Here is a 25,820-nt window from a genome sequence, read left to right as displayed (position 1 = left end):
TCCCCAAAACATTCAGGACAATAACCTGTGCAGCCACTGACCTTTTCTCATTCTCTGGCTGCCAGGGCTGGCTCTGAGACACAGGGCCCTAAATCACAAACCTTGAGAAGAACAAATCTGGCCTAACGCTGCCTGTGCCTTTGTACCCTCAGCTTTCTTGGAGGCAGAGCCCAGACACACACCTTCACTTTTCAAAGGCACGTTGCTGGTGCGCCAGTTCTGCAGTACCCTAGGGGCCAGCCGGACGGAGAGCCCAGAGCTAAAGTCAGCCTCTTTGTATGAGATCATGTCTTTTTAACTCATCTTCCCCATCCTTAGTGCCTGAAATTCTATAATTAAAAATTAAGACAAGTGGGTAACACAAACTTTTGAGCTAGAAACTGAGCGCTAGGCCTCCCTCCCCACCCACTTAAAAATGCCGTATATATTTTGTTCTTGTAAAGAGCTGTGGGATACAGCATCACCTCAATTGTAACGAAACAGCAAAGAAATTCCACATGGGGAAAGGTTTTCTGAGGGTATATTCTCAGTTACTGCTGAAGATTAAAAATAACTTCTCAAGCAATAAATTGGTTGAGACAGTAACAGGACCAAAATCATAGTGAAATCTAGTAATGAAATATTAATGCTACCATGTTAAGCTGGGAAAATCATAAAAATTCATTTTGCAGAGCTGCGTAGATCCTATTTCTGGTGTCCTGAGCTGGCTGGATTTTAGCGTGCAGCGCTTTCTACTTGTGTCCCGTTCCTCTACACGGGTCTTATTAGCAGAAAGATGACCAACCTCTTAAGCCATGTAACAAGAAACCCTGTTGGAGGACATGCCAGCAGCTCTCTAGAATTGGAAGGCATGTTGCGAGTGACACAAAGAGCTGCACGTACCTGGTGCTTCGCTTTACTGCGCCGCTAAATGGCCATTGTAGAGCCGTGGCAGACGTAGGGAGGGGTTTTATTTCTAGGGCAACATTATTTTGCGTGAAACTGAAATTAGATAAAAACTAGGTGTAAAGGTGTGTTTGAATTTCAGTTCCTGCTTGATCTTTGTGTGCCGAAAGGACCTCCCTCGGATACTCAGTCTAGCTGCAGGCTTTCTTTCAGGTCCTGGAACCTGCAGCTTTCAGAAGTCAGGCCAATTTAAATTGTGTAGATTTTGCTGCTTTACATTACCTGTTTGAATTCTGTGGGTTTAAAAACCTGCAAGGTAAATAGCTACATTCTGCATGTGCCTGTCCTCCTGGCTTGGGCTGGAGCTTTCATGTCACACCGTTAAACAGGGTGGAGGGAGGAAGCCTTGCAAGGTGCAGACACGTGCCTTGAACTGTGCGTGGGGCTTTCCAGAGCTGAAGGGGTGGCTCATTCACCGTCCAGCCAAGGCAACTGCTTTGTTGGTGTCCTTTGTCCTCCAGCTTGTGTCAGCCACTGTCCCTTTCTGAGACACTACATTATTAGCAGTGGCCATAGCTCAGCTGGAGGTGGCTGCTTTGAGCTCATAGATGTAACGGGGACTGCATTTTGTAACACTGCCTGGAGGGAGTGGTACAAACCTCGCAGTCAGACTGGCACCATGTGCTCAAGAAAAATCATGCCTAGAGTCACACTTGGGCATGTTGAGGCACCAAATGGAGGAGCCCAAGTAGCTTCCCTTGGAGAGAAAGGGGCACCCCCAGGGGTGAAAAAGGAGTCTGGATCTGAGCAAGACAAGCCGGAGAAGCAGATCTCACCACAGCATCCACACCTAATGCAGCTGGTGGAGAGACAGAGGCGTGGTACCTCCAGAAAACAAAACCTGGATGAAGCTGAACCTGAGATGGAGTCTTCAAAGGGGCACCCAAACCCACAGGACTGGCCTCGTGCCCAGGACAGATATGGAGGCCTGGAACTGAGCTGCTCTAAGGGAACAGGCTGCATACACCAGCAGCCTGTGGCCAAATCCCCCTTCCACCCCTCACCCCAGGCCTGGGCCTTTCCTAGTACCTGGCAGCCACTGAGTTTCATGGCCAAATTACCTCCAGGACATCAATGTGCTGTGTGTGTGTGTGTTTTTTTTTTCTCTACTGAATCCAAGGGATTGCTCCCCTTGAAGTCTCAGAGGAGGACTCATTCAAATCAAATACCGAGCTGCTTTGCTGCCTGCGTGCCAAGGATAAGAAAGCTAAAAAATAAAAATCCCAGCAGCATCCAGCACTGTGCCCGTGAGCATCACCTCATAGCCCTGGTCCCTGGGCGCACACGGACCTCGCTGCCCTGGGCTTTGCCATTTGCTGCAGGCGCGAGCCTTGTGGAGCCGCCGAGGGGACACTGCAGGGTGGCTTTGCTGGGCGCGTGTGCCCTGGGGCAGCGCCTCGGCACGCTGATGCTCTCATGTGAGTACTGAAAGGCAGCAGAGAGCATAATCTGTTTTAATGGCTCCTTCTGCTGCTGCCGAATAGCTCCCTAGCTTGGATTACTTCTGCTGCAGGCACGATTAGTCAGCAGTTGACAGGGCAGGGGGTCTCGGTGGGGAGTCCATCGCTGGCTAAGAATAGGAGCCAGATAAACATTATTTTCTGGCTTATTGGGAGAAAAGCTTGCAGAGAGCAGAAAGTTTGTCCCTTGCTGTTTTCCTGGGTAGGGGTGCAGTCTTGAAGGCGATGAGACAAACACTTGAGGATGGCTGATAGCACTGGAGTGCAGCATAAACAAGGAAATGATACTGGATCCCAAGGCATGGGGGGAAAAAAAAAAGAGGAGAAGATGCCTGCTAAAGAGAGCTCAATATCAGATACATTTTGGAAGAAAAGCTTCCTGAAAATATGCGAACTCACTAAAACAAGATCTGAAAGGATGCACAAATGGTTCTCACCTCCTTCGCTGGAAAGAACTGGGAGTGTTGAGGGAATGCTTGTTCGGTGTTTGCCTTTGAATAATGACACAAAATGTAATGGTCAGTGGAGTTAAGCCATTAAGGGTAAATCAGCTCTGTTTCCACCGGAAGGCAGCCTGGATTACCCTGCAACACCGAAGCCATCTGTAGTTCCCACATCGATTTTCTTCTCCACGGCACCGAACACACAAAATCAGCAGGCGCCTTTGAGTGCTCTCTCAGCCGCATGGAGAAAATAGATAAAAGCCCTCTGGGCCTCCTGTATGTCCATGTGCGGCCTCACCTGTGTGACACCTGGCTGTGCCCAGCACAGAAAGAAGCACAGGCAAGCTGGGAAGCCTGCTGAATCGGCATATTTGCCGTGGAGGAGGAAAGACTGCCAGGAAGCAGTGACCTGCCTCCTTTCTGCAATGCACCGGCGTGTAGCCTCCCAACAGGAGCAGCTTTGTTTTGTGCCAGCATCTCGGAGATGGAGGAGGCTGTGCCCAATTCAGTGGAAATAAAAGGCAACCTCCTCTTTTTGTTATTTGCTGCTCTAGTGGAAACTCTGCTTCCCCTGATCCACCGCAAAATACTGTTTTCGTTTTCCAGGCAGCTACAGTGTTGGCCTTTACAAGAGAAAATACCTGTTTAAGTGCCTTGGAAGGCACAGCAGCTTCTTCACTGTGCCTGATGTTTCATTGCATCTGACCTTGCCCTGACCAGGTGATGGCAGCAGCTCCGGTTACACCAAAGGCAGCCCACAGCGCTTCCAGATGCTGGAAAGCTCCATTTTTATCAATCAAGCAAAGGCCGAGCAGCACACGGCGGTGCCTGTGTCCCTCCTTTAATTAGACACTCCAAGAAGTGAGAATAGCATCAAATAAGGTGAGGTCCCGCTATTAATAACTAGCAATTTATATAGATGCTTTAAAAAAAGATCCAAATAAAAACCTGCCAGCTTCAGATCAGAGACAAAAAAAAGCCTTTTATGTTTCTGAGCTCATCTGAGCTCTCAAGTCGGGGAGTAAGTCCACTTCGCAAAGCCACGACTGAGCTCCTGCCGGCCTTTGCATTCAGCATCGCTGCGACTGCTCACGAAGCAGAGGGTGAGGCTGCCACAACCTGCCCGTCCTGCACAGCACCCACGGCCCCTAGAAAAGCCACTGCCTTTATGAGGAGGCAGCAAACCCATTGGGACCCCCTGCCTGGTGGAGAAACCCACAGGAGACTGCATGCCCCTTCACTTCCAGTGCTGGGAAGAAAGGCAGCATGCAGAAAGCCACAAATGTCAGAGGACGATGACGAAGTATGAATTCAAAGGTTAGTCCCTTGTTCCCCACAGCTGTAAAGGAGGGAATCACTGCCTTCCGAGATGGATAGTGCCATTCATCAGACACAGAGAGCTCAGTTCCTTGTACGGTGCCAAATCATCTGGACCTTTATCTCCCCGTCCCTGTGCGGGAGACAAATCCAGGCCTGCTGGTGCTTGGGATGGGGGATGGGGAAGAAATTATTAGGAGGAAATTTTTGAAGCATAAACAAAATTTCAGCAAAAGGTTGTTCCTGCCATGACACGATTATAAATGAGATGATCAACCACAAAGAACATTATTCTTCATGGCTTTAGCAAAATGATGCTTCTGGTCTGGTGGTAGAAGTAAAAAAATTAAAGGGAAAGGGAAGGGGTTCCTTTAAAAATTCCAGATATTTTAATTAATGCCAATAGCATTAAAATATTATGGCTTGAGATGCTTATGAAAAGTCTCTTTTATTCATTAAATTTCTCAGACCCAACATAATTAGAATTCTTAACATTCGTGATCTCTCGGCGTTGGCTTCCAAAATTAATGGTCTGAGTAATTTCTTACAGCAGATGAACTGAGTTTCAAAATAAATGTATTGTGGTAGTAAACATCAGCTTTTTTTGTAAAGGTAGGGTGCATCATCTAACAACACTTTTGGAGAAGAAGAACACCCTCCATTTCCCTTCACCCAGATTTCCATATTCAAAGGACATATTAAAAGACTGGAAATTCTCATATGCAAAATTTAGGAACTCCCTGAACAGAAGCTGCCTGCACCGCTGCTGCATGCAAATCCCGTTGCAGTTTTAGCACCACAGGTTCTTACTGCAGGTTGCTGCTTCATGTGTCGGGGAGGTTGAGGGGGCTGTGAGGCTGAAGCCGGCACGGGAAGGGTCCTGGTTCAGGCGGCTGGATGGTGCCCTGCAGATCTGGCTGCTGCCCAGAGCCTGCGCTGTAAGCCCGGGAAGGTTGGTTAACCCAGACGTGTTGCATGGCGGTGCTCAATGTGTGCTGTTCTTTTTTGGCATCTCATTTCCAGGACGCGGAGCACTCCCAGCTGCAGCTCCTGCTGCTGGGATGTGAACCCAGAAGAGCCACACAGTGCTGGGGGCTGGAGGAGCTGCTGCTGCCTGCTGAGCAGGGCAGGATGGCACAGATCTTCTGGCAGCCTCCTGACGGTGACACTCAGGATGCAGGAGCCCATTCCCGGTCCTGGAAAGCCAGCAGGGATGGTGGGTGCAAATCACTTCGCCTTCTCCTCTGCATCTCATCCTTGTTCCAGGTTTCTGTCTTTGCCTGGCTGGTCCCGATCCCCACCATTCAGGTTCATTTCCCAAGGCTCAGCCCCCTTCTCTATGCAGCACCAGGCTTCCCACCCTGCACTGTTGCTTGGTCCCCCTGTCTTTGCACAGCCCATCAGTTAACATGTCCTTGATAATAACCCATGGTGGCAGGTGCGTGAGCCTGTGCTGCAGGCAGTGCTGCAAGGGGACGAGCAGCTCAGGCTGGGGCTGGAAGGGGCTCCCCCGGTCTGGATGAGCCAAAGGGCAAGATGAGGACAGCAGGACAGCATCTGCAGAGTTTTTAGAGTTCCCATGACAGAAAGTCTTTACTGAAGAAGTCAGGTTGGATCTTTATTTTTATTTTTCCAAATGCGTTCACTTGGCCACACTTGCTTGGACTTCCACAGCAGTAACGAAAGGCCCATCCTTAATGCAAAGGTCACAAGTTGACTAAATTTCTGCTCCCCTATCCAAAGCACGAGGAGACGTGGTGCATCTTAAAGAAGCGGATGTCAGTTCTTTTTCTCTTTTACCATTACAAAACAGTGCATTGTTCCCTGGCCTTGCCCTTGGGAATAGCTATATTGTTTTGGCTGAAGCTTTCCAAAAAAATTCAGCCTGAGGCAGATGCCTGGGATGGAAAATGACAAGTTACTGGTCAAAATATGACAGTTATAAGCAGCTGAAAGTAGGGGCTTGTAATTGGAAATGTCAGATGGTCTTGACAATAGGCAGTGCTACCAGCCCACCAAGCTCAGGAAGTTTGCTCAGGATTTCATGTGCAGGGAGAGGCAGCGTGTGCTCCTCCTCATCGTCTCGGTAATTTCATACATCACAAAAAGGAGCAGCTGCCTTTCCTGGGTGTGAAAGCACGGCAGGCGCTGCACTCCTGCTGCCGCCACCTTTGTCCTCTGTTCCCTGCCCCACAGCCCCATCAGCGTCGCTGATGCTCTCAGCACCCCCACTGCAAGTCCCCTGAGTTTCTGCTCGTTTCTGGCCCTGATACCTGTGGGTTGGCCACTTGCAGCTCTCTGCCAGCTTTATCACCTGGCCCTTTGCCTTGAGAGGAAAATTTCTGAAGGCTCCAGGCACTGCTCGCCCCGACCCAGCCGGTCCCTCCCCGCCACTGAGCCACCTCCTGGGGGCAGATTCCCTCTCCAGCCACCCCGCGCTGCAGGCGGTTGCTTCACTTTCATTAAGTTTATATTTAACTTCCCCCCAGCAGCTGGGACCAGGAGGAGCAGGTTAGTGTCTCAGAGCTGGAGCATGACATTGAATTACCTTGTTGGTTTACCTGGCTGTAATAGCAAAAACATCCCAGCGCTATAGTTAAGGGTTTGTCAGCATTTCCATTACAAACCTCCTCTTCTCAAGAGGTTTTAAGTTAGCTGTAAAAATCTGTTCCAATGCACAAACTTAGTTTATAACTTGGTGTAGAACTATATTTTATCTTTTAATATTGGAAAATACACACAGTCAGTTCAGAGTGAAGTACATACGCATTTACCAAAGAGATACTGGTCTTAGGCAGAGAGAGCAACCTGTTCAGCATCTTCTGTTTAATTTAGCTGACAAATACTATTACTCTGGCCATTTTCATGGGTAAGATATTGTAGTCTGACATTCTCTTCCATTACGGGCACACAAACTCCTCTAATATATGTTAATGTGATCATTCACAAGTGCAGCACAGTCAGTGTGGAGGAAATGTAAGAGGCCCGGCACAAAGGCTGCTTGCCCTTCGCTTCCCTTTATTCCACGCACTGATTCAAGGACACTTCACTCATGCTCTGCAAAAGCAAAGTCTTTGACCAGCTGCCTGGCAGGGAGGACTCGGCAGCTGTGTCGTCACGGGTCTCTCTGCCCTGGCCTGCAGGGCACGCAGGCACCAGAGGCACAGCCTCCTTCGGGTGCCTTCTCCTGCCTGGCCCGGTCCCCAGGGCCTCTCCTCCCCTCCTCCCCCTCAGCCTGCCAGGTGCCGTGGGCAGGAGAAGGGCGGTGGAGAAAGAGCTGGCTCTCAGGGGTCCAGCTGATGATCTGTGGTTTCTCTAATCAAAAGGTGCTGTCTTGGTGCAAAAAGGCTGGGTCAGTGCCCTTCGGAGGAGCAGAGGTAGTTCATGTCACATAAGGATCTAACCCAGGGATGACATCTTTGGCTTGTGGAGGGGGTTGAACTCAGTACCAAAAAGCACCACGTGGTTGGCATGGGAAGGCAGCCCCTTGTCCCAGAGCCTCCATCCTGCTGAGGCGAGGTGGGGACTGGGGTGAGTAGGATGTGCCGTGCAGGGAGCCTCCACACTCACTGTCAAATAAATGTTTTCCCTGGAAATTTCTTTCAAATTTATTTATTTATTTATTACGGACAGTTTGTTCTGTATGTGTTAATGAAAAGTATTTGTTTCAGAAGTATTTGTTTCAGCCTTTCTGGCTTTAGAAAACTTGTGGCAAGGCAGTCCAGGCCCTGCAGGCCCAGAAGTACTCCCATTTCCCCGTCGTGGCTGCACTACTGCTGCTGAAGTGACTCTGAGAAAGCAACTTGTTGTTAGCTAGGCTGCCTGGTTGCTTTTGCTTCCCCTCCCAGCCATCCCACGTTCCCCTTTTCTTGCTGCCCTCTCCTTGGTGCTACTGCTGAACGCCAGACGTGGTTTGCTCAGGGTGGGATCTGCCTTCAGCCACTGCTCAGCCCGGGGCCTCCGGCTGCCCTCGCTGCAGGTGGCTTCCAAGTGAGTCAGGGTTCTCTTGCTCACAGCTTTCCCTCCTCTTCTTCTCAGCTCCGCTTCCTTTTGATGCTTACCTTTGGATTCCCTTCCCGTACGCACACTTCCACCCCCGTGACAAGGCTCATTTTTCAGGACAGAGGTTCTATTTCTCATCAAAATGCTGGCAAAGATAAGGGCCATATAGGTCTGGGGACCAGCTGATGGAAATTCATCTAAATCCCTGCTTCCTGTCGATAGCCAAGGCTATGCAGGCATGGCTGCAAGCCCATGATTCAGCAACTTTAACTGATTAATCAAGTCACTTCATTTTTTATGCATGCAAGTTTGCCCAAGGCAGCTGTGTTCCGTCGGCTTCTCGTCAGCGTGTTAGCAGTGCTGAGGATGTCAAAGGGTTTGTGATACTGATATAAATATATATATATCTGCGTAGGTTTCTGATTAGGTTGTGATTTTGAATGCTCTTCAGTGGCATGTGTTTGGTTGATAGAATCCTTTCTGCGCATTTACATGCACGTTGTACCTCTGATGCTGCGTTTCTTAATTACCGATGCACTTTATCTGAGTAAAACACATAACAGGCCCCTTAGCATAAATTACACTCGGTGTGTGTGCACTGAGAGTCCTCCCCAGGTGTGTGAGGGGATAAAGACGTGTTACGAAGCACACGCGTCTCGGAAAAGGTTCAGGAAATCTTGCTTTCCCCCAAAAAAACAAAACCAACCTCGCAGCTAAACCTCATAAGAACAGCAACACAGAGCAGTTTTGGGCTGGGGTGGAGGAAAGCTGTGTCTTGTATTTCCTACCTAACCTTGTGGCACTGGGGGTGTGCATGTAGACTGCAGCTGATGAGGGACCTGGTAGCATCGCATTCTACTTTAAGGGGAAAAAAAAGGGGAAAAAAAAGGGAAAAAAAAAAGGAAAAAAAAAAAAAGGAAAAAAAAAAAGGAAAAAAAAAAAGAAAAAAAAATGAGAAAAATGAAAAAAAGGAAAAAAAGAAAAAAAGGAAGGAATTCTCTATTTTGGGTATCAGTGCTCATTGCAGCAGCCATCGCAATGCTACAAAAGATGACTTTTTTGAGGTTTACAGCTGGTGAGGGTGTGGGGAGCGGGTGCTGGGCTCACAGCCCACAGCTCCCCGCGAGCACTTGGCCATCTCGGCTGCTGGGGCCGATTTGCTGAGCTCTGCTTTGGGGCTGTTCTCGCCTTCTTGTACCTAACCACGTAGTGCCCCAGTGCCTACTAGGTTTCATCAAAGAATTCATCGCCTTTCTTGGCTACGAGTGGAGATTCACCTCTGTGTTACAGCCCAGATGCTGCATCAAGGCGCTCGCCACAGCCCAGCAGCTCAGGCTACGGGACTTGGGATTGTGTGGCTCTACCAGGTGTAAAATTAAGAGCACAAATTAAGTTGGTATGTTAAAAAAAGGAGGAGGGAGAATTAGAAAATGAATGCTTGGCTTCAATGAAGTCAAAGGGATACAGATAGCTGTGTTTGTTAGATTTTTTTTCATGGCAGCAGTAGTTGTTGATGTTTATTTTCCCTCACTTCAGTAGAACAGTGTTTGTTAATAATTCTAATAATAAAACATCCACAACAATGGCGAGATTTGCCAATTTTTCAAAATTGTGGCTCAATGGAATTAATAAAAAAGGGATTCTTCCTTTTTCTTTCTTTTTTTTTTTTTTTTTTTTTTTTTTTTTTTTTTTCCCCTAAACATAGAATACCTGGTGTAAAGTGGTGATGCCCGCTGTGAGTGCCTCCACAAGCAGCTCTGGCCAGGAGAAGAATTCAAGTAACTTCATAGACTTTGCATTGTCAGTTGCAACAATTACTGCAAATATACCCCCATCAAAACAAAACAAAAACCCAACCCTGCTAGAACTGACTCGCAGATGGACAAATTTGTTATTGTTTGCATGATCTTTAGCAATGTGTTTGCAGGTTTCCACAGCCTTGTTTAAATTCAAGCAAGGACCTTTTTGCACCAACTTTGCAGGATTTCATTTGTGAGTTGTACATTTAATTCTCCACAGCAGATGGTGATGTGTGGGTGTACTGCTGTATATTTGCAACAGATTCCTTATCCTACAAAATTAATTAAGTGTCTCATGTGCTGATTTAAAATCAGAATTGTATTGTTCATAAAAAGCTAATTCTTGCATATCATTTTGCTGGGACCTGTGCAATCCACGCAAAACGTAGCAGACGAAGTCTAAGTGCTTCCTTAAAGCAAAGGGATGGTGGCAGCACCCGGTAGCCCTGATGCGGGCTGCCGAGCTCGTGCATTTGTGTGTTTAAAAGTCACTTAAAGAAAAATGAGGGTTTGGGGCCTCGGTGCCAGTTTCCCAGATGTTGCTATGACAAAGGCTGCTGGGGCTGGCACCCAGCGCTCACGAACACCCTGCACAGACACGGCTGCCGATTTCAGCCCCTTTTCCTTTGGTGTGTTCCTTTCCTAGGCAGGGATTTATCTGAAAATGATTGCTCCTTTGCTGGCGCTGCCTACAGTCACACACAAAGTTGAGGGGCTTTTTGGTGTTTTGCTTCCTCCCTGTCTGACCATGTCGCGTGTCTTTATGAACGCTTTCCCTGAGGCCTGCGGCTGCTCAGCGGCCTGTCTGGTGCTTTGGGGTCTCAGAGGAGAAAGAAACCGAGAGGGTGGACGGAGACATAGGGCAGCGGGAGGCTGCCTCGGCAGCCCCGTGGAAAATGGGGCTTCCTTCTCCATGGGGCCTCCGTCGGCAGCCTCCAGGAGGAAGCCCAGCGCCTTGGAGGCTGTGGTGCTGAGCAGGGACGTGGCTGGCAGGGGGGCACCCAGCACTGTGCCATGCAGGACCTGTCCGTGCAGCTGCTGTGGCAGCTGAGTGGGGTGGTTGTGTGGGGCACGGTCACAAGAGGCTCCCCAGGACTGGCAGCTGAGGCCTGTGGAGACAAAACGTGTTCTGGTGACAAAGGACACCAGGACTGTCCCTCATGCCTGCCCCAAGCAATGTACAATGTTGGTGGCTCCTGGCGTAGCAGGCCTGCCCTTGGCACGTTGGTGTGCCTTAGCCCTGGGGGGAAAGAAAAGAACCGGCCTTGGGTTGTGTTTGCCTGTGGGCGAGTGAGGGGCTGTAGCTGGGGCAGGGCTGCTGGCAGCTACAGACCCTGTGGAGTGGAGTGGGTAGATGATTTAGGGTATTATTTCGTATGCTACTGCCCAGGAAAAAATGTGCAGCCCCTTAATATTTAAAATTGAACAAAACTGGATACGAAATAGTGTGGGCCCTTCAAAGTGTGCTGGCTCGGTGTTTACAAATGTTACTGGCTTGAGGATAACAAAATCTCAAACTTTGTCTGAAAAGCAGCTGTTTACTTGTGTGTAGTGTACAGATATGTCCATGTCAACGTCTTCTCAGTTTTTCTACTGAAAGGTTATTTCATAAACTTGCTCATCTGATCGTCAGAACGAACTGGTCTGCCTTCTTGCCTTCAGATGTGGAAGAATTAAATTAATTAGAGTGACCTGTCCGTGTAGTTGCTTTACTTCCCACAGCCCTTTTGAACAGTTGTCCCGGGTAGATTTACAGCAAACAGGCTTTTCTAAAGGCAGGTTTTGGGTTTGTGAATATAGAAATGATATAAGCTTGGTGACTCTTTCAGTAGAGTTAGGTTTCCATTCTCCCAGCATGTGGTTTCTGGTGAAGGCCTCAGACGTGTCTGCACAACAGCCTTCATGTTCTCCTGACTGCTACAACTACCTGGGACGTCAGTGATTTTTTTTTAGCACGGGGCTGGGAGCGTGCTTCTGGGTTCTGCTTTTTGTTTCCTTCCTGCAGAAGTTGTTGTTCTGCCCCTTCGTGATCTACTGAAGCTCACCCGCATTGGCTCCATCACCTCTGGGATTCAGAAGTCAGTTATTTTTAGACAAGAGATACTAGATTAGTCTGAGATGTCAGAGATTTTGTAAAGTTATGCTGGATTTGACCTTTCATTTTGCTCCGTACGTACAATGAATTACTGCTGTGCAGTGAGCTCAGGCTGAGAGATCTTTAGGGCAGGGAGCAAGTCTTTCTCTGTCCCCACAGGCTGACCTGGCTTTACCTCAGCTACCTGCAGCCGCCGAAGTGGGATGTGTGAGGTTTAACAGCCTTGCCTGCTACAGGAGATGGCAAAGGTGGTTCCTGGGGGCATCTTCTATGTGTGCCTCTTGCCCATCCTCATCCTAAGGCTGATCCCACACTCAGGTAACACCCAGGCTAGGTGGGGAGCATCCAGCCCTGCTCCAGTGGTACCAATGGAAACTGCTAAGTGTCAGAGCATTTGGCTGTGTGTGATTGCTAAAAACCATCGTCCCTGTGTGAGCTGAGTTGCCCATGTGAACATCCAAAGTCACCCGCTGCCCTGTAAGCCCCCCACCAGCCAGCGCCTGTCCCAGACCCCCCACGCTTCCACCCCAGCGCCCAGGCTGAAGTGGGAGACTTCAGCACTCTTCAACCGCCCCCCCCCAGGTGATTTTCCATTTGTGCAGCAGGCTCACTAATTGCAGAAAGAGTGATTACCCTTTCATGAGAGAAATATAAAACTTGATTACTTTGAGTGAGTGCAAGCGAAATACGGCTCTGATCCCAGCTGGGCAGAATTGGTGTTTCAGTAAGAATTTTTAGAAACACTCAGGCAGGATGGGTACAGGGAGCAAAGGAACTGTCTGTGACCACTTTTATCTGGCACGCAGTTGTGGTGCTCTCCTAAGCAGGTCAGAACTTTACGTACCGGATCCTAACAGTGGCAGAAGCTTTTTGCCTTTGTTCTATGTGCATGTGAGCTTTCTTACAGCTCACATAAGCTCACTTGTTTTTGCTGTATGGAACAGAGAAATAGACACCTTATGTTAATGAGATGCTGAAGAACAGCTGAGCTGGGATTAAGTGGAAGTACAGAAATTGTCTGGATCAAAGTTCTGGCTCCTCCACAGTCAAAAAAGAAGAGGACCGAGTGTCCAGACGTGGCTCTGCCTGAAGAGCAGCTGCAGTGTCCAGCAACTTCCACCTCCTGTCCTGACTGTGTATAGGACACAGAAGAAAGGAAAGGGTGGACACAATAGGTGAAGCTAACAGATGGTGTAGCAGACCCAGTGGTATTTCATTACAGGCACTATTTCCTGAGCCCTCCCCCCTCCTTTCTAAGAACAGAAAGTTTAGTTTTAATTAAACTCACTGGTGCATGTTATACTATTTCCTAAAGTGTGCCTATACGTGTATATACAGATAGATGGATGGAAGACACTTTTCAGAGCCAAGTCTTCAAACCGAACAATTGATTTGTGTATTTTACTGTGGAAGGGTCAGATTGATTTAAGGATTAAGCAAGCCATAAATTTAAGAACAAACTCATTTTGTGGCCAGAAATTATTATAACCACCATGGTAACTTAATCTCACAAAAACACAAGTTTATTAATAGGTGAAGGAGCTGAAGAACTGCACAGCCCATCCAGCCCACTGATATATTTTTCCTAATCTGTTGAGATTCAATGCTGCAGTTTTACAAGGTACACATTCTCAATCAGTGAGTGTTACAGAACATAAACATGAAGTGAATATTTGTATTCATGGGATTCAAACAAGTCAACTGAAAGAAATATCAACTCTAGTTATAACACATGGTGAAAAGAATCAAACTGGGAATGTGGTCAAATATACTGTTGTACAGCAGATATGTACACTTTTATATCGCGTGACATTCATAGCATGTTCATAGAAAAGTCAAACTAAATGACTTAAACTGTATTAATGTTGAAATTTTCTTATTACTTTTGTTTAATGTTGATATTGACTGAGTTAATATTCTCATTGTGTAAGAACACTGTATATGGTAGAAATCCTTCAGTATCTCCCACATTCAAATAAAGGTATTTTACTCACAGTTACAATTTGGTATTTGGTGTCTTAAATGGTACCTTAAATGGCAGATTCTTTCTATCCTTCAGAAGGAAAAACCACAAATAATGAACATGCTTAGTCTGGTCTGACTAAGACATTTGTCTCCAAGACCTTGCTTCTGAAATCATACTAACATCTCCCTCCTTTGAGGTGTGGCTGGGATCACTAAGACAGCTGAACACGGTTAAAAAGGTGGAAAGTCCATAGCCATTCTACACACTTTCATTTATTGTCTGGACAATTAAAGTACAAATAATTCAAACACAACAAGGTTATGAAAAAAACATTTACAATACTTTCCCTCAGAAATGATCTAAACTAGCAAGGTTATAACATGAAGTCATTCATTATAACTAAAGTATACAACTGCCTGGTCCTAAGAAAGATTTTTTAAATTATTATTATTATTCAGATAGTAAAACACATCGTAGAGAAAAGATTCTGACATGCCTTCCCCACTAATGCTTAGCAAATGCATCAAAACTTTCCCAGCAAACTGCGCTCATTCATAGCAGATGATGTATAAAGGTTTCCCTGAACATTGAATGAGTGTTCCTTTAAACTAAAATCTAACATTGTTAAAGTAAAAAACTGATAAAATTATGATGCAGCCTTTGCTTTAGTTATTTGTCTACTACAAAAGTTTGCCTCTTCAGTGTGAAAAAACAATACTTAGTCTACATGCAGTTAGTGGGTATAGCATGGAAAAAATGCACAAAATAAGCACAAGTTATAAATAACCATAACGTTTTATTACCATTAAGACTAAACTTGTATTGAAAAGATTTTATATAACAAGACAAGAAAAGCAATAGCAAATTTAACTATCAACTAGATTATGCATAGCGAGTAACTGTTTCTAGTACTCAGGGAAGAGCATGACCCTTTTTTGTTTTAAATATATAACCGTACAAAGCACAAACATACTAAAATGATCAGTGCACTGGACATGGGAGAGCACCCCCCTCAGTCATTTTGTTCCCTTAGCTCTGTTTTCCCCAATCTGAATTACATTAAAATAAAGACCCAGTTGTTTTCTTTTCTACTGTGCAGTAAGAAAAAATATTCACAACAAACATGACAATATATCAAACAATATTTCTACACAAGTTACCTTGATACCTCTGTCACTTAAGTATCATAAGAAAACATTTTAAGACATATACAAACAAAACTAGCAAAGTGTTACAACTTATAATAAATTAACCAAAAGAAAAAATAACTTTATATATATATATATTTATATTATATATACACATACACACACAACAAAATGACACAATAATATGCTTCTTCCCATAGTTTAAGTAAACAAATAAGTAGACTAGCCAAACTAGCTATATTTGATTTTGGCCATATGCATCACATCGGCAATTAAATAAATAAGTGTTTCAAGCAACATAAACAGTGTTCCAAATGTGCCAACACAGCCCAATTATATTAGCATGGGCTATAAAGTGAATTTGAAAATTCTTAACAAATTTAAAGCAAATGTATTCTTTCTAAACACATTACATTTAACTATGATACTAAGATATGTAAATAATTTCGTAGCACCTACTGCTCAAACCAAGGAAGTTTTTGATCAAAATTAATTTTTTTTTTTTTTAAACTTTTGTTCTGCTGATATCCCATACTGATGACTTAAAGAAAAACCGTCTTGCAACTCATCTCCTTGCTTTTGGGTTTTGACTGTGGGTAACTGCGTGCCTGGGAAGAACACTCTCCCGTACTGTATTTAATATTTTTTATTACATGCTATGAAAAGATACGAAGATCATCTGTTTGTAGCCCATCCTTCAAAAAACAATCTACTAATCCAGTTTAAAACACACATCTTGATCTCTAAAAAGTTACCAGTGCAGTATGAACATGACAAAGTTGTCAATTTCCCCTAAATTAGCCAGTCAAAATATTTTTTCTCAAATCCAGATTCTCTTGTAAAAATTCTTTATATTTTATAAAAATAGATTTTTCTTGAAACCCATTTTCAGCAAAGAGACCACCTCTTTGGCAACATTGTTAATGTTATTTAAATTGTTATGTCATCAGGTATCCCCCTTTACCCCATTCCCTTAACAGAAGACTGTTTAGTTCACATGATATAAAAGAAAAAAGGAAAAATAAAAAAAGTTGCAAAATTATGTTCTTTTTTGCAATTTTTATTGTTCCTCTTTAATTTTTATGTGGGGGGTTTACCAATCTGATTGGATCAATGTTTTGAAAAGAAGAAAAGAAAAGAAAAAGTTTTTCTCGCTTTTAATCCCATTAGCTTGTAAAAATTGTTTTTTGTTTTCTTATTTTTTCAAATGAGTGAATGGTCATCTTAAAAAGACCCACCTTCAAGGAAGGTAGTAAAACTAGCTGGCCGGGTAAAAATCCCTGCACATTGTTATCTATGTATATTATATTCAACAACGACAGCTATGAAAGAACATTCAATGCATCAAAGGTTTTTTTTTTTTTTCTAAGCATTATAAAATCCTTTCCTGTTCCTCACAGGATATCCAATGTTTTAATACTTAGGCAACACTGGCTTATAAAGTCCATGGTTGAATATAAGCCTTGAAGAGTTTTTTTTTTTGTTTTGTTTTGTTCGTATATATATTTATATATATATATTTTAGTAAGTAAGGATATGAAATTCAGGATTTGTGGGTTTTATTGGTTTTAAAGGAAACTTGCAATACTCTGTCTCCTAAACGGTATCCATTAAGGCTGGCAATCGCCATGGCAGCTTCGTCGTAGTTGGTCATGGTGACAAAGCCAAATCCCTTGCACTTGTTGGTGTTGAAGTCGCGGATCACCTTGACATTATTGACCGCTCCGAAGGGACCAAACAGCTGCCACAGCACGCTCTCATCTGAGTCGGGAGACAAGTTGTAGACGAAGATGCACCATCCAGTCCCAGTGTGACCGGGGATATTCATTCCAACAAGGCTCGTCATACCATCAATTGTGATCGGAGAAAACCTACCAAGTAAAAAGAGGGGTCTATTCTAAATATATCTCTTGGCACAAGCTACATGGAACCAAGATTTCAAAAATAATCAAGCCAGTGTTAATTTAGGTTCTCAGTCCTACCTAGCCACCTTGGTCTCTAACTCTTACTGGAGTGGAAGGGAGCTACACTACATATAGAAGACCAAATCTGTGCATAAATGCATTTCCCTTCAAGAATAAGCCCTATTTAAAGGCATACAAATATCTAATAGAGTATCCTTCAGCATTTAAGTTAAAAAAAAAAAAAAAAGAGCCTGTGTTTATGGCAGCATATACGAGTTCATTGAAAAAAGGCCTATAGGAATTTGCCATGTATTTCCACTACAAAATATTGTTTCAGAGCAATGGAAACTAATGCCTTACTTTTCAAAAGTGTGCTGTGGGAAAAAAAAAACCTTCAAAGTTTATTTTAAAGATTACCATGAAATGCCATTGTCAGGATTCAGGTGAAACAGTAGCCTCTTTTAGCTGAAGATACTACCAGAGAGATCTAAGTGGTAGGTTTTAATTCTCCTCCTAATAGTCCTTAATTGACATTCAGTGAGAAAAAAATCTAGTTAATAAAAAAAGTCCTAAAGCCAGCCAAATATATTAAAGATTTATGCAGCAGTCGTAGAGTAAGTAAACAGTGTGTAGATATAATTAGTGAGCATATGTCAACTAATACCTTCATACCGCGAGACTCCATGTCCATGACTCTTCAGGTAGTGAACGTAGAGAGATAAGCTCCTAGAAATCTGACAGAACCCTAACTTCTCCCCAAGTCTTGAGGGGTCTGTTTTGTTTATTTGAATGCCTGAATTAGAAAGCTGAAGCCAGGTAGTGTGTTTATAAACATGGAATAGCATTGGCTGGTCAGGACCTGTGGAGGTCATTTAGTCGAGCTCCAGATAGCCTCATTTCAAGCAGAAGTGAAATTGGCTGCTCAGGGCTTTGCACAGTGAAGTTTTTGAAGTCTCCAAGGATGGGACTCCACTCCTGGGGCCACCTGCTCCAGGGTTTGACCATCCTCACTGTCAGTGACTTTTCTCTTACATTTGGCTGAATTTCCCCCACTGCAGCCTGCTACTGTCGGCTCTTGTCCTTTTGCAGTTGACCTCGGAGAACAGCTTGGCTTCTTCTTCTAACGCCCTTGTAGGTAATTCAAGACAGCAGTCAGCGGCTACACTCTACATTTACCCTTCCTGAATTTTGCCAGGTTTGTTTCTGGCTTGTCAAGGTCACCCCAAAAGCAGCCATGGCCAACAGCATGCAGAGTGCCCCTACTCCCCCACATCAGTGTCATCCATTAACGCAAGGAGGGCGCACTGCAGCCCGTGACTCAGGTTATTAATGAAGATGTTAAGCAGTATCAGCCCTCAGGATCAACATAATTTTCCTTTCATCAGTTTGAAAAAAATATGACATGATTTCTGAAGCTACACTTTGGGATATGTTCTAAAATAACAACTGCGCAGAGGAAAAGTCTTAATAAAAATCCAGTTTCACATGTACCTTCAGTCTGATGAGTTTTAATACCAGAATTGAATAATAATTCCTCTGGATCTTCTGAGTGATGACTGAGGGAATAGAGGGGGGAAATCCACAGTGTAGCTAAGAGAAGACAGCTCTTATGCATTCCAAAGCTTCTCCTTTTATACTTCTTGTGTTTCCACACAGTATTCTGCACAATATTAGTGTATATTAAATAACCATAAAAGAAACTACACACTTGATGGCTGCTTCTTTGGACTCCTTTCCTCAAATATACATATAAAGTGCTATCAGATGATACTTGGAACATCCATCTCGAGCTAAGAAATATCACTGGAGTGTAGCTACACGATAAACAGTTTGTGAATGCTAACAGCATTGGATCCTCAGACATACATAGAGGTTTGCAAAAAGATTTTAAGAATATATGATAATCTTCCTACTGAAGTTCACTTTCACAATTCCTACTCTCAACATTCTTTAGTTCCTAGTATGTGGGGGAAAAACATAATTGTTCAGCATTGCTCTGCTAACCTACGGCATTTCTGCAGCTCTGAAAACAGAGGTGGCTGGACAGGGCTAATTTATTCTGCTCCTTCCAAAACACACCAGCATGGAACTGTAAATAGGGCAGCTAAGACTGAGAGCTTGTACAAGCCAACAGCTTCACATTCCTTTGAAATTTGGAAGATAGGACTTCAATCCCATTGCTGCCAAGTGCCAACTGTGCTAGTACCATGTGTAAGCCAGCAAACACTCGTTTTCTCCAATGTTGAAACTTAACATGAAGTACAGCACTAATACATACATTTCCTATAAGTAGTATTAGGAAAATCTGTACAATGCTCAAAGCTGTGCATATCAAGTGGTATTTTATAGCTTTGTTTTTCAATAAATGCTGCACTGATACAAAGGGTTAAAGTTTCATACAGTTCATTGAAGAGCAGCTTTTCCCTGGAAACCTTTTGGAGATACGCAGCTTTCAACTACCTACATACCATGAGCACAGGAGCTACTATAAATGCAAAAACATATGCATGAAACTAGTAGTTTACTGACAAATACAACAAAAGCTACTGCTAAGCAGTAGCACTGACTTATGCACATGATCTGAAATTACTGATCAATAAAACCTTCATCCCACACCTGCACAGCTCATTTTCTATCTGTATTTCCCCACATAACATGAGGAAGGAAGACTAACCACCAACCCAAAAACAATACACTACAGGTATTTTAGAAGCAGCTTCCAAAGTTTTGATCAATACAGTATTTTTCTAGTGACCCTACGCCTGTAATGTGAGTTTGCTATCAAAGTTTAAGATTTGCTGGGAGGAGTAAAAAGCTAATTTAAGATGCCTAAACAATAACTGTTCAAAAAACAAACAAACAAAAAGCTGTTGTGATTCAAGACTAACACTGCAGAATCAAAACACTAAGGCAGACAGCCTAAAAAGGCAGGTAAGTCACTTTCTTTTCCTCTGCAGGTGATAAAAATTCTGAACTCAAAAGTCTGACGGTTAGGACCAAGCACTGTTTGTCCTACACAACATGCCAGCACAATTCTGGGGAAGAAATTAAAAGCCAAGGACAACTCCCTGAACACCACCACCTTTCTGAGAGCTTCTTGCACCTGACAGATACTTGATGCTAAGTTTTGCAATGTTTTTGGCATATATCAAGAAACAAGTTGGAGGGCAGAACACAGGAGGAGCAGAATGTGATGAATTCAGGTGATACAGTGACTCAGAAATTACCATCACCACTAAGTATATTGCAAATGAAACACAACGAGTGCTTTAGAGAAGGTATACCACCTCTGTCTTGACCATTGCCTTCGGTTTCGTAAGTAGTCTTAAGATCTGCAATTTATTTGTACGGCAGCTACCACAGCAGTAGTTAAAATGTACATTACAGTCCACTACTGGCTAAAGATATACTTACCGTACCATTTACAGGATGAGCTTTGTTAAAAAAAAGCTCAAACAATTTTCAACTGTGGTGAGTAGACCATTTCAGAAGATTAAGTGTTTTCTCATCTTAACTGTGGGGATGGCTGGACATCTTACATCAGGAGTAAGCCTGCCTGTATTGTGCTGTAAGGTTGGCTTGCGTTGATGTGTGCCATCAGAAGAAGCACTAACAATATGTCATTTTAGCTATCAAACATTAAACGTACTGATGAAACAGCATAAACATTTATAAATCAGCTGAACATTCACACATACAAGTACATACACAAACACACATTGCTATTTCAAACAAAAAATAAATCCCAAGCACCAAGAAAATGTCAACAAAGCATTAAACCTGTAACAAAAGAAACTTAGGGCTGATTAAGGTGCACACAGCTATATTTTTAAGTCAAAGTTGTGAAGCCAGATGTAACAGAATGAAGGTCTTAACAGCTGAAAGAAGAATTAGGCTGCTGTTGTCCAGTTAAGTTTTTAACTAATATCTGATCTAATAACATACAACTTAAGTTAATAGTTCTGTTTCTGGACAAAGTGCCATGTGGCACGACAACTGGAGTTTGAATGCTTGTAGCTGTTGCACCTAAACCATTTGAGAGCCCCACCTGTAAATAAAAAAAAGTTGAAAAACCCACAGAATGTGTGTGTGGCCTTTAAAGTAACAAAACCAACTGAAGTCCAAACTTAAAAAGAATCTGACATGCTGGTGGAAGAAAAGAAGGAATTAAAAAAAATAAAGTTAGTGAATTAAAAAAAATTGTAGCACCAATCTGTGCCAACACGGACATCTGGCAATCTGTGGAATTCTAATTACCTCTTTACGCCATAGGCCATATTAAGCAAATTGTCCAGCCTGAAAAGAGAAGGAGGGTCTTTGGGTTAATGTCTCACAGATGGCAAGATCGCTCAATGGAACTATTATTAATAGCGTTCCATTTTCAAAGAAGAAATGTTCAACAAGTTTCCCACACATCTAAGGAGTCTAACAACTTGCGGCCTGCTTTGTTAAGCTTGAGATTGTGCTTAAATTTCCACCACAGCATTTCAAGTAATTTTCATTTATATGAAGTCTTAAATAAAGCCTTAATTTTCATGGTTTGTTTTTACTTTTAAAAAGATTCACGTTTGGTTTATCTTTTAAGACAGCATTATGAAATTTTTGCAAATAATTCAGTTGTTTGCCTCATACTTACAGTTAACTTTGAAATAAAGCGCTACAGTCCAAAACTGATGGAGCTAGAAAATTTCCCGACTTTCAACTACTATAACATAATATATGCTCACCACTAGGATGCATTCAGTAATTATCCTTAGCAATACATCGATCTAAATGACCACCAAGTTTCGCAAAATGACTAATCAACTGCTTTCCATGGCAGTACACTAAATAAGTCCTTTTACTGATGGACTGATAAAAAAAAGATAACCTCAAGGTACACAGCTGCATGCCAAAGATGTACTAAATTTGTATTTGCTTTTATATCAGTCAGATGATTGACTTTTTGCTATGATCTTATTTAATTCATTAGCACTTTGTCACCAAAAAACTAGAATCACTGTTTAATAATTCTGTAAAGCCAGTATACAACTCAGTTATGCAAGTATACACATTTTAAAGAGACCTTTAATTGAACGCTAGGTTGCCTGGAAGTTATTATAAAGCTAACAAGGACACAATGTATTGCAAACACTAGTTTATGGATCAGATTGAAATGGTATATTCAGAATGTGTAACAAAACACCTCCCAAAAGCATCTGAGGGATCATACCAAACACTAATACAAGGTCTCTTTATAGTAAGAGCAGATCTCAGGCTAATAAATTTAATGATACTGCTGCTGACTGGAACACACTCAGCTTTTTTCCTGCTACGAATCCACTGTCATTAACATCAAAGTCTAGGCTGCATCAAAACTGTAATAACATAGCAGAAAATAAAAGCATTACCAAAAAAATTGGGAAGAACAGAGTAGTCACTGCTCATTTGATTATCAGTGTAACTCTATTCTGTCCTCCCTTTTTCTATGAGGCTTCAAGAGATCCGATTGTACAGTACTTCATCTGTTTTAGTAAATACAACATGACTACTGCTGTCAGCAGATTTTCCTCCTCATTCTCCAGGAAAGAATATTTAATTTTACAAAGAAAATCAGGTCAGCCTACACAACTAAAAAGTATTTTCCTGTGCAGCACCTGCCCCACATCGTCATCACTGGTAGAACTTCAGTTCTTTTCCAGGTAATTACCTGAATCTCTGAGCCTGGTGGTGAAGTGGTCCAGGGTAGCGTCTGTTGGGAGACTGATACAGCTGTGAAAGGAGTGCCTGGCTTGTTTTCTGGCTGGGATTATTGGCAAACTTCACAGTAATTGGTTCTGTAGCACCACTAGGCTTCTGGCCATTTAGTCCCTTTATGGCTTCTTCTGCCTCTATTCTCTTATCAAAACGGATAAATCCCACACCTCGAGAAACACCTGGGAAGTAAGCACATGTGAACAAATGAATGAATATATGTAGGAACAGCTTCATCTATGTAACGATGAAACAATGTTGGTTTGACTTAGAGAACACACAGCTTGCAAATTCAGAGAAGTCCTATAATAAAGAAAAATGCTATTCCCCAGCTGTGTTCTCCATAATCAGACCCTACCATATACACAATCGTTTTAAGAAAAGTGACATTCTGCATTTTGCAATCCCTCATTAAAAAAAAGCAGGTACAACCCCAAGCAGTTATACCTATAGAGAACTGGGCATGCATTTTACATTAAAAAAAAAAATCACACCGTCTTAAAACCCAACTGCCAGCAAGCATTTATAATTCTGCTATTTCCAGAAACACAGAGGCATCTAGGAAAGATTTATTTTAACCTGTGACTTGATCAACCAGAATCCGTGAGGTGATGATGCGTCCATATTGTGAGAATAACTGCTCTAATTCTTTCTGGGTCATTGTTTTCGGAAGGCCGCTGACATACAAGTTTGCATCTCTGATTGATGCTGAACTTGGACGGGCATATGACACCTATGGATTTAAGAAAAGGAAATGCATATTAGTAAGCAGAGCTGCCCTTTACATTTCAAATGGACAGATTGTTTTCTTTTTCCACAAGCAAGAAACATTAGAGTTCAGTTGCTTGAATAACCCTGGAGTTCAGATACTACCTGTTCGACAAAACCAGGAGAACCAGGAAAGGTTAGAAGAACAAAGGAAAAGCAAGAGAGACACAAGAGAGACCTTGAAAACAAATGCAAGGGTTCTTTAAGTGCAGGCACAAAATAACTATTGTTCAGAGGTAGATTAGTGTGTGACTTCCTACGCACGGCTTTGTAAATTTACCCCTATGGGTTGTGGGTGTATGGATGATTTACTGTATCTAACATGTAATAACCTTAGAATATACGTCGCATTCTAAAGTTCCAGGATGCTTTTCTTCACAAGTCTGAAACAGATCAGATTATTTGCAGAGTGATCTTTTGTGCCATCTCTGTGTTTTCATCCTGAGCTGGCAAGATCTGTTCTGGATGAACAGCAAAGCACTGGTGAAATTACACTAAATGAACATCTGCTCAGGGAACTGTATACTGACACTCATTGTCACATCTGCAATTTATCACAAGAAGTTCCCTTGCACTGTAAGCCCAAAACCAGACCATAAAATATTATGACCAAATAAACAAGAAAAGCAAGCTGAGGCATTTCATGCATGCTGTCAAGAAATTATTAAATCAAATCTTTAACTGCTCTTCTACCTATGAAAATATAAACCCAGACCTAAAAGAAAAATCAGATCTATAATTACAATATATGCATAAAAAGCCTTCTGCACTATTAATATATTCGCTTAGAATAACACAAATTTAACAAAAATACTTCCCAGATAAGGCCTAATTGCAAGTATTCAGCACAGATCACGAAGAATTACTTCTCAGCACATCTGAAATAGCATCAGATCTAAACCTGAATATTTTGCACTTCATCCTGATTTATTTAAATATAAACAGATTGGTATGTTACTGTATCATGTCTTAAAATGCCTCTTGGAAGAAATAGGGGGGTCTTGTCATAAAAATAACGTTTTCGGCAATTGTATTCCCCTCTTCCCCAGCCTTAGCCCAAACACAAATGATGTCAAATGGATGTCTTTGTGTTTTGTGTGTCAAAGAGTTGTCTTTATGTGCTCCACACCTAAAAATAGATGTTGACTCAACACAGAAAATGATGTGAATGACTAATATTTGCTTCTACAATCTTCTGCGCATAATAGCGGACAAACTCTAAAGATTTTAGATTTTAATGTTTTTGGCAACTTCTTTTTAACTTACGTGCTTGTACATAACCTTTTAAAACTAGTATTTCAAGAGAAAGCTAAAGAGAGGAGGTGGAAAGATTTAGGGGAAGAGATGTGCAAAAGGAGGTTAACTAAAACATTTGCATCAACTGAGGCAGGCTCAGGCGAAGCACACAGGCACAGGCAGGCCTAACGAGCAGGGAAGCATCCAGCAGCAGACAAGCAATGAAAGGGAAACGGATGGTGTGGAACTGTCCTGTGCCACAGTGACTTGGGGCCACACAGCCCACAAGCTCCCCATGAGCTGCAGCATCCACAGCACTCACAGGCCCCAAGCATCTCTCTGAGGCACCAGGGCCAGAGCTCAGGTGGCACCACTTGGCTTCTAGCTAATGAACCGAGTCAGGTGCTTGGGGACACAAAACCAGGGGTTTCATCTACAGATACCATACCTAACATCACTGCATTGCTGTGCTTGGTTGAAAAGTTACATGATTTTGAGCAGGCTCTGGAAGACCAGCAAGCCCAGCTAAAGTCACCCAGAGGTGAGGAACAACATGGCCGCCAAGCGTGAGGGCTGCATGCGGCCTGGGCAGTTCAAGCATCACCTCACAGCACCAGCCAGGCCTGGTATGATCACGATCAGCCCCACATTAAGAGCACGTCAGGACCAAATCCCATCTCCTGAGGCCAGGGAGGTGCCACCCATTTCACGCAGCCAAAACCACCCTGGAGTGTGTGCATTTCCACAATGTCCCCATGCTGTGCAAGCGCCTTACACTGAGAGGGCGCTACCAGGGCTCAGACACCTACAGCTTAACCTATTTCAGGAATAAGAGTTTAAAAAACACTTAAGAGCCTCTCTGGAGTGAAGGTAGGGACCTTACCTATTCCTCAAAACTGAGAGCTGCAAAATTAATAAAGTTCCTGGGAAAACAGCCAGGGGTTTCCTTTGGGTTTTCTCACTCTGGCACATTCATTAACCAAATGCCACATTACAGGGAAGAT

At 43.3% G+C, this 25,820-nt stretch overlaps 1 protein-coding gene across 2 annotated transcripts in view; it reads right to left on the bottom strand.

The window, feature by feature from the left end:
- Positions 1-14,313: 14,313 nt before the first annotated feature.
- Positions 14,314-25,820, bottom strand: part of ELAVL4 (ELAV like RNA binding protein 4) — a 61,508-nt gene continuing 50,001 nt past the window's right edge. Inside the window, exons 4-7 of one of the 2 annotated variants that reach the window (XM_082766570.1) lie at positions 23,392-23,545; positions 22,769-22,994; positions 21,337-21,375; positions 14,314-17,046 (exon numbers count right to left, since the gene is read on the bottom strand). In XM_082766570.1, the coding sequence (XP_082622696.1) occupies positions 16,719-17,046; positions 21,337-21,375; positions 22,769-22,994; positions 23,392-23,545 (747 nt within the window). In that variant the 3' untranslated portion in view covers positions 14,314-16,718. The remainder of the gene's footprint in view (positions 17,047-21,336; positions 21,376-22,768; positions 22,995-23,391; positions 23,546-25,820) is intronic. The other variant, XM_082766571.1, reaches the window with a different exon arrangement.

Source organism: Aythya marila (genome assembly GCF_965140915.1).
Source record: "Aythya marila genome assembly, chromosome: 8".
In the NCBI taxonomy this organism is placed as follows: Eukaryota; Metazoa; Chordata; class Aves; order Anseriformes; family Anatidae; genus Aythya; species Aythya marila.
The sequence above is the reverse complement of the archived record's forward strand: the minus strand, read 5'-3'. Positions and strand labels throughout refer to the sequence as shown.